Source organism: Olea europaea, unplaced genomic scaffold (assembly GCF_002742605.1).
Source record: "Olea europaea var. sylvestris unplaced genomic scaffold, O_europaea_v1 scaffold409, whole genome shotgun sequence".
Classification (NCBI taxonomy): Eukaryota; Viridiplantae; Streptophyta; class Magnoliopsida; order Lamiales; family Oleaceae; genus Olea; species Olea europaea.
In genome coordinates this window covers 421,343-430,447 of record NW_019260595.1, presented here as the reverse complement: position 1 = coordinate 430,447, position 9,105 = coordinate 421,343, and the positions used below count along the sequence as shown (strand labels likewise).

Here is a 9,105-nt window from a genome sequence, read left to right as displayed (position 1 = left end):
GAATGGATTTATTTTTTTTTTTTTTTTTTTTTTTTTTTTTTTTTTTTTTTTTTTTTTTTTAGTTCAGCCCATGTAAAATTGAAAATTAGCCCGTGTGGTGTAAACCCAGTTGTAACAAAATGAGCAAATGACCCAACTTCAATTTATTGGCCCAAACAAAACATAAATTTTATTTTCCATTTAAACCCAAAACTAAAACCAAACACAAGCCAAATTTAATTCTAATCCAACATTCTCCAACAACAGGTCCAAAACGATTCCTCTCCAACCTTTTTTTTTTTCAAAATTTCAATCCAAAAATTCTATAAAAAATCAAGGAACTCATTACCCTAATCAAAGATTTCATAGCCTAATACCTTCTAGTAGTGCCGGCGTGCCGCGAAGAATCGTTGGTCCGCCGTGTAGGAGTCCAAACCGCCAGTTCGCCGGCGCCACTGCTGTTCTTCATTTCTCTTTGTATGCCTGTGAGCCTCTCTCTCTGAATGGCTATTATGGTTTGTATTATGTAGAGTTTATATACCATAGTTGTATAGGATAATAATAGGATTAGAAAATCTAAAATCTGAAAACCAGAAAGCGGAAATGAAAACTGGAAACAGGAGGCCCAAATGCTGGAAGTGTTGGAACTTAGAAAATAAAAAGAAGAAGAATGACCCTTTTAATTTATATGGATTGTTGACATAGGGATTGGAAGATTTTGATAAAGTCAAAAGTTAATTAATTAAATAATAAGAATTGTTTGTCACTTTGTCTGTTTGTGGCATGTGGTTTAAAGCACAAATAGATTATAGATATTATCTCATCTCATGTCTATCTTTTGAAGTCATTATTTTTATATTGTTTAAATTATTTTGATTGATTTTCACAAAATACAAAAATGAAACAATTGCAATAACTGTAAAGTAAATAAAAAATATTAAAAAAATGTATAATTGTAAGGTAGTAACTTAGATTTTATAACTTGGACCATTTTTTATATATATTTGTCATTAATATTATATTGATTATTGAGTATGAGTTTTTTAAAAATCGAAGTTTTCTTAGATTTCGATTGTCAACATGCTTAATTGAATTATTTTTCGATTTCAAAAATGCAGTAAACTTATCATTATCAAGGCATAGACGTGGTCCCGGTGCAACGAACATGTAGGAAAAGCAAATTGCAAGAGCTTAATATACTCCCTCGTCACTTGTAAGTAAATGCCCTCGTCTCTCCACTTGGGACCTTGCCGGCAAAATATTGAATTATTTAATTAATTATTGTTGAAATGTTGTCTTGTCGACTTAATGACTTGTTTTTGCCTTGTTGGCATGTTGCCTTGTCGGTTTAATGATTTTTGTTGTTGTCTTGTTGGTTTAATGATTGTTGTTGTTGCCTTATCAATTTAGTGGATTATTTTTTTATTGTCGCTAGAATAATATCATTGATAATTGATTTTTTTCTTTTTTACCTTTTTTTTGCAATTGTAAGAATTGAAAATGGAAGGTCAACCTCCTCTCCAAAAGAATAAGAACTTGTTTTCATTCTTCCAAAGGGCTGGACAACCTACTGAAAGTACAACTTCTGATGAACTAACTGAAGATCTACCTTCATTTCCTTCAGAAGTTGAACATCGAATATCCTCAAATATTAGCATTGAACGAGAATCAGGAAAAAGAAAGCAAAGACTAGAATTTCCTTCTAATCTGCGGGATGAAATTAGAGTGTCGAATCTAAAGGCTGGGCCTTATAACCAAGACTTGTTAAGTATCCTAGAGCACAAGGAAAATCTCAATTTCGTCGCTTTCAGGCAAAATGGTTCAACCAGTTTCTTTGGTTAGAATATTCACCTACAATAGATAGAGCATATTGCTTTTATTGTTATCTTTTCCGGAATGATGGAAATCCATCCAATTGTTCGGCATTGGTAACTTCTGGATATAACCAGTGGAAGAGGGTTAATGACGGAGCAAAATGTGTATTTCTTAATCATTTGCAATCATCAGAACATAATATGTGTGAGAGAAGAGCTAAAGATTTAATGAAACCGTCTCAACATATTGATAAAGTGATACATACCATATCGAATGAAGAAGTTGAGGAACGTCATCTAAGTTTAAAGACTTCAATTCGAAGTGCACGTTGGCTAGCATTTCAAAGTTGTTCCTTTAGAGGTCATGATGAATCTTCATCTTCATTAAATCGTGGGAATTTTATTGAGATGATAAAAATTTTGGCAGAAACAAATACAGAAATTGATAAAGTTGTGTTGAAAAATGCTCCAAAAAATGTCCAATACATTGCTCCGAGTATTCAAAAAGAAATCTTACACATAATGGCGAATAGAGTAAGAAGGGTGATTCGTGAAGAAGTTGGGGATGGATACTTTTGTATTTTTGTTGATGAAGCACAAGATGCATCTAAGAGAGAACAAATGGCTATTATTTTGAGGTTTGTGAATGGTCAGGGTATTTTAACGGAACGCTACTTTGATATCAAAAGCGTCAGCGACACCACATCATCAAGTCTAAAAAATGAGATTGTAAATGTTCTTGCTCAACATGAACTTGAAGTGTCAAAAATGAGAGGCCAAGGATATGATGGTGCTAGTAATATGCGGGGTGCTTGGAATAGACTTCAGGCATTATTTCTTAGAGATTGTCCGTATGCGTATTACGTCCACTGTTTCGCTCATCGATTATAGTTGGTATTGGTTTATGCAGCTAAAGAAGTTGATGTTATTTGGGAGTTCTTTTCTCATCTGGACAATATTATCAACATTATCACTTCTTCCCCTAAGCGCGTTACAGAGTTACAATCTGCTCAAAGAATTGAAATTGAGCATATGTTAGCTATCGGGGAGCGTGAGTCGGGAAGTGGAGCAAATCAAGTGGATAATTTACAACGACCAGGAGCAACTCGTTGGAGTTCTCATTATGACTCTATAAAGAGTTTAATAGATATGTATAATGCAACTTGTGCAGTGTTTGAAAATCTTAGTGTTCATTGTCCAAATGGAAAATCTCGAGGTGAAGTTCGTGGTACTTACAAACATATGAAAAGTTTTGATTTCGTGTTCAGTTTGCATTTAATGCATACCATCATGAGAATAACTGATGTTTTTTGTCAAGCCCTTCAAAGGAAATCTCAAGACATCCTGACAGCTATGAGATTCGTTTCTACTACAACAAAACTCCTCCACAAATTAAGAGATGATGATTGGGAAGAATTTCTTGAGGAAGTGAAAAAGTTTTGCTCAAAACATGATATTGAGATACCCGATCTAGAAAGTTTATATAAGGTTGGTCCTTGCCATTCTCGTGATCCAATTACAATGAAGCATCATTATCACTTTGATGTTTTCAATGAAGCAACAGATTACGTATTGATGGAATTAAATACAAGATTTAATGATACATCAGTTGAACTTCTTACACTTAGTGCAGCGTTGGATCCCAGGGATTCATTTGCATCATTTAACAGTCATGATATTTGTACACTTGCTAAGAAATTCTATCTTGAAGATTTTCCAAAGGAAGATATTCGTACTTTGGAATTGAGTTGCGACACTATGAGCTAGATATGAAGACTGAATCTCAATTTCAAGTATCTACACTTGTTGAGTTATGTTGACAGTTAACTGAGAGTAGAAGATCAGAGATTTATGTTATGGTTACTAGACTTATTCGTCTTGTACTGACTTTACCTGTTTCTACCGCGACTATCGAGCGAGCATTTTCAGCAATGAAAAATGTGAAGACGGACTTTCGTAACAAAATGGAAGATGAATTTCTTGCTGATTGTATGACACTCTTCATCAAACGAGAACTTACTCAAAAGATAAATATAGATTCTGTGATAGATGAATTTTATGTCTTAAAACCTCGTCGGGAACAGCTTCAAATTAAATGAATTTGACTTTAATATAATATATAATTTTATTATATTGACTTTTAAATTTTAGTCCGTGCGCCAAAAATTCCTAGATCTGCCACTGCCTACCATGAACAGGTTCTCCTCATCAAGACAACCTAAACCATGGTCAAACATCAAACAAAACAACCTCCAATAATCTACCATGTCTCAGATTTTTCTGCAGTCACGGTTAATTTATTATAGGGGACCATGAAAATTACCATGTATTATTCATTGCATCTGAAAATAGGGATTGTGTAGACTGTGAAGCAATTGGTTGTGCAATTGATCCAATAGTTTGTTTACCCATGAATGTATGATCCCTGATTTGATGTTAGATGGTCGAATTCATTGGTATGAACGAGTTCTGGCCGCTAATTGTATTATACACCACCATCCTTATCGCAATTGTTGAGGCTGAATTTGGAGGCAATTGATCAACAATCGTATCAATTAATTGATTACCCATTGTTGTTTGAATGTTAATTTGATTTTCCCTAAGACAATTTGTGGATTATTCTATGTGGGAGCCATAAGTGAATGGAGAGAACAACCTCTGTTTGCATGTGATCTGTACGAGAAAACCTAAAAAATTCATCTATTGTTTGCACTTTGTTTGATGAATTCTCTCCATGGAGTTGTACACCTAGGACGTGCGATCAATCGGTAGTGGTCTGCGATCGTAGGTGTCATTGAAAGAAGTGGTGCCGCGACTTTTTCTATTTTCTACTTGCTAGTATTGAGCGCTGATTTCTATCAAATCTATTGACATGGTGGCTGATTGATGTATGTGCAGAGGAAAGTGGAGGCTGTCTGGAGGTATAGAGGTTCGACGACTTGGACTGTAGTCGGTTGGCATTTGTTGGGTGGCGATTGTTGATTTATGGTTTCATAGTGATGGCAGTGGTGAATGGTGTTGGTGGTGGGAAGAGAAAGAAGGAAAGGAAGTCATTTTTTTTATAATTTTGATTTTTTAATTATTTATTTGAAATTTATTTATACTTTTAAAAAAAAAATTCGGAAGTATAGTTGCAATTTATTTTTTATTTTTCTTTTCTTTGTTTTAGTTTTATTTAAATAGGAGGATATATTGGTAGTTTAACAGCTTCTAATTTAGAAAATGGATAAAAAGGATGCTTTTTCACAATGAAAGGTGAAAGATAAGGGGTTAAAATACCAAAAAAAAAAAAAATATTTTTTGTTTATCATTTACTACAGTTCCCAAAAAAAAATTGAAAAAAAAGGGAAAAAAAGAAAAAGGAAAAAAAACAGGAAAAAAAAGGAACTTTTTAAAAAAAAAAAGGGAAAAAAAAAGGGAAAAAAAAAAAAAAAAAAAAAAAAAAAAAAAAAACGTAGGAACGTTTTGTACAATAATATTGAAATATAAAAACGTTTTGTGCTAATTAACCTTATGATTTCATTTTTTCGTTTATTTTTCGCATAGGTATACTCCTTTAGATTTTTGGATTGGAAGTCCAAAAATTTCTAATTTCTAGCATATTCAATTGAGGTATGCCTTCCTTTTATTTGGCAAATTATTTATTCGATCGATATCTTTCAATGAATTTATTTTGATTACTCGCTATATAATGCAGTACATCATGGGCAAAAGTATTGTCGACAATTTTTTCTTTTTTGATCCTATTTCTTTTTTTATAATGATATAATTTATTGAGATATCTCAATTTTTCACATTTTAGGTACCTAAACTTCTTCTAAAATTTTATGACTTGTTATGTGTAAATACTCATCAAAAGAGTATATGCCTCTTTAATGGGACCATCTTTGCTAATTGCTTCATTTTCGTATGTAGATTTTTATATTAGAGCCGAATATTATCACGCTTCAGGTGTGTTATAAATTTATCAAATATAATATTGACTAATTGTCCTCTAAGATGTTAATTTGAGTTGAAGCATTTAAAATTGGTTTGCGAAATATTATTGATCTTTTTTGCCAATAAATGTATCTAAATTATCTTTCAAACAATTGACAATTAGCAAACCATATTATAAAATATCACACATGCTAGTTTAAGATATTTTATAAGTGTTTAAAATAAACATGTATTCTTAGCATTCTTTAATATCCATCTCAGTGCACCGCGAAAAAGATCATTAGATGGAAAGTATTAGACTATAACTATAAGGCAATTATAATAGGAAGAACTTGATGTTGACATGATGTATAATAGTATTCCCTGAACAGAAGTGGGAAGTACTTTATTCTCAATAATAATGATTTATAAATTAATTTGGAGACATCTAATGAATAATAATAGAGTTAAACTATTTATTGCCATACCAACTAACATTTATTAAAATGTTGAGATTTAAGTTCACTAGCATTAACAAGACACATCGTCTTAATTGTATAATTTGAAAAATATGCTCATAATTTAACTTTTGAGCAGTAATTTTGCAAGTTTCAGGATGTGAACATCGAACAATCATCTAGTAGATGTATCAAATTTATTAGATACAAATAATATTTAGATGATCAATGTGGAGGACGACAGACCCCATATATTTTCCTAGTTAATTTTCAAAAGTTTAGTAAATTAGTTCCAATTTTAACTAGTGACGATCAATGACCAATTTTCAATAAAAAGACCAAACATTATGCACAAATTCTTGGGATTAAAGAATCTTTTGGTTTTCTATTAAATTAGAAATTGATCGTAGATTAGTAATTTGTTCTAGCAATAGTAAAATTTAACCCTAAATATAACATAAAATTAGCTCTTTTGGAGCTTTCAATCAAATCTATAGAACCCGATATTGTATTATTTTAATCGCTTTCATTTTTGTTTTTCTCCTTTAGAAGTTGCGACAAGTTTAATTAGATAATTGATGTACGTTATGTACTATAAATGATCGAAAAAATGTTTTATTGGGGGTGTTTGAGTCACATTATTTTGGTAATAATGCATTTTTGAATAGTGTATTGATGGGAAATGTGTGGTTAAAAAATAAGATTTTTTTGATTTGCGTGTAATATTATTTTATTGAAAAATCATGTGTGGTTGAAATGATGTGAAATCACTGTTTAAGAATGCATTTTTTTGGAATAATGTGGCTCAAATAGACCCATTGCCATTTTCTCAACAGAAAAGTCCAAATAATTTTTATTGATATAACATAAATTAACAATTAATGACACCCGTATAGTATCTATTAAGAATTAACTTTAATTGATAATTGATGTTTAAATCAATAATATCAAATAGTTCAAAGCAATTCAAATATTTAAATGATTGACATCTAAATTTCAATTTTAAACAAAACTCAATAATGCATTGTGCTTTTAATATTCAAACTAAATGATTTAGATTCAAAATGTTGGCTTTAAATTTTTCATGTAAATCGTAAATAAAAAAAAATATGAATTGATCAATATAAACTTTTAAATATATATACTCATCACATTTTCAAATTTCATATTCTCAAAGATCCAGAATCAATGAACAAAAATATTTAAGCATTGTATTAGTAAAATTGAATGATAAACTTCTAAGTATCATCATGACATATATGTGTATTTATATAATAAATGAAATTGGTATGATTTCATGTGGACCTAAAAGATTACCTTAACACGCATTTAATACTACAGATTTAGTAAAAGGAATATACATGCCCTTTCATCTTAAGTTGTGACCATTTTTTTTCACTAGCAAATTCTATGTTCATGAGTTCAAAATATATAGTTTCTTTTATTTTTTTATGAATGCACTCAAAAGAACACACGGTAACTCATTCACGACATTCGCACCAAATATAATAATTTAATAAAAAATAATAACAATCAATAGATGATGAATGACAAATTTTTTATGTAATTAAAGCCTTTTTTTTCTTTAAGGCTCTGAATTGACAATTCGCAATTACTTATCATCAAAATGATTAAATTTCATTAATTTAGCAAAGAAAGCTAAAAAAAATATTTGTGTACAAGACACAAGAAAAAAGCATACTTTTCAATTTATGATATTCAATGAGATTTATACTACTTTGGGAGTACAAAATGATATTATTCAATAATTAAAACTAATAAATTTCTGCTCTTCAGGAGCAATATTACAATATTTTTGAACATATTATAAGGTCATAATTTGTGCTTTTTCACGAGCAACAAAAATTATTCATCTTCAATGAAAAAAAATCCAATATTCTCCTAAAATATTGATTCTAAATTCATACTCTTCCAAGAGTAATATACAATATTTTCATTGAAGTCTATAAATTCGTGGTTCTTCATGAATAACAGCGTAATATTTTTGAATAATATTAGTAAATATAGAATTTTGCTTCTTCTACATCAACACAATATTCTTTTAGAATATTGATTTGTATAAATCGATTTAAACAATTCCACAGTATTCTTTTGGAATATTTAAATATTATAATCGTGTTTTGTTTCAAAGCAACAATTGATCATCCTTCTAGTATATCAATTTAAATATAAAACTATTCTTTTTCTATGTCAATATTCTTATGGAATATTGAAATTATAATGTCATTGTAAGGTCTTGAATTTTATATTTTTAATTTGGTTGATATTACCTATTTAAGAAATGAGCTATATAAGCTTAACCCATTTAAGGTTATGAAAGCCCAAGCCATTATTTTTAAGTCAAAAACTCTTCATTTTGCACACTAAGAACAATTATATCAAATTAATTGGATGAAACAATTATTTTGTTAGTGGATATTCGTAGAGATAAGTTACAAATCATATGAATAATTCATTTACATCTACTTTTCATTATGTAAATGTTTTATGAGAATTAAATTTTCTGAGCTTAAACTCTTTAAATTCTTAATTAAAGACTCAATTTAACAAGGTTAATGATAATATAACTCTTCCTTTTAATTATTATTATTTTTATACTAAAAATGGAGGTTATAAGAAGAGGAAAGTTACATTTTCACTACACCTCCTCAAATTTGAATTCACTCTTATTTTCTTTCAAAAATAGGAATAGCAAGGATGGGAAGGAGAAATGCTTTTACAGAATTTATTCCTTTACATTTCAAGTCAAGGTAGGTGGTGCTAACTATTTACCATATATACACACACACACACACACACACACACACACACACATATATACACACACACACACACACACACACACACACACACACACACACATATATATATGTGTGTATATATGTGTGTGTGTGTGTATATATATATATATATAT

The 9,105-nt window shown here is 30.1% G+C and overlaps 1 protein-coding gene across 1 annotated transcript; it reads left to right on the top strand.

The window, feature by feature from the left end:
* The first annotated feature begins 2,315 nt into the window (after positions 1–2,315).
* LOC111387573 lies at positions 2,316–3,560 on the top strand. Its single transcript, XM_023012143.1, has 2 exons — positions 2,316–2,601; positions 2,704–3,560. Exons 1-2 carry the CDS (start codon positions 2,316–2,318, stop codon positions 3,558–3,560), a joined length of 1,143 nt encoding a protein of 380 aa, XP_022867911.1.
* The last annotated feature ends 5,545 nt before the right edge of the window (positions 3,561–9,105 follow it).

Excerpts from the sequence above, each read along its gene's own strand:
- LOC111387573 (XM_023012143.1), top strand. The coding sequence starts at position 2,316 with ATGGCGAATAGAGTAAGAAGGGTGATTCGTGAAGAAGTTGGGGATGGA. Across the intron at positions 2,602-2,703 it reads TGGTGCTAGTAATATGCGGG|CTAAAGAAGTTGATGTTATT; the intron begins GTGCTTGGAATA and ends TGGTTTATGCAG.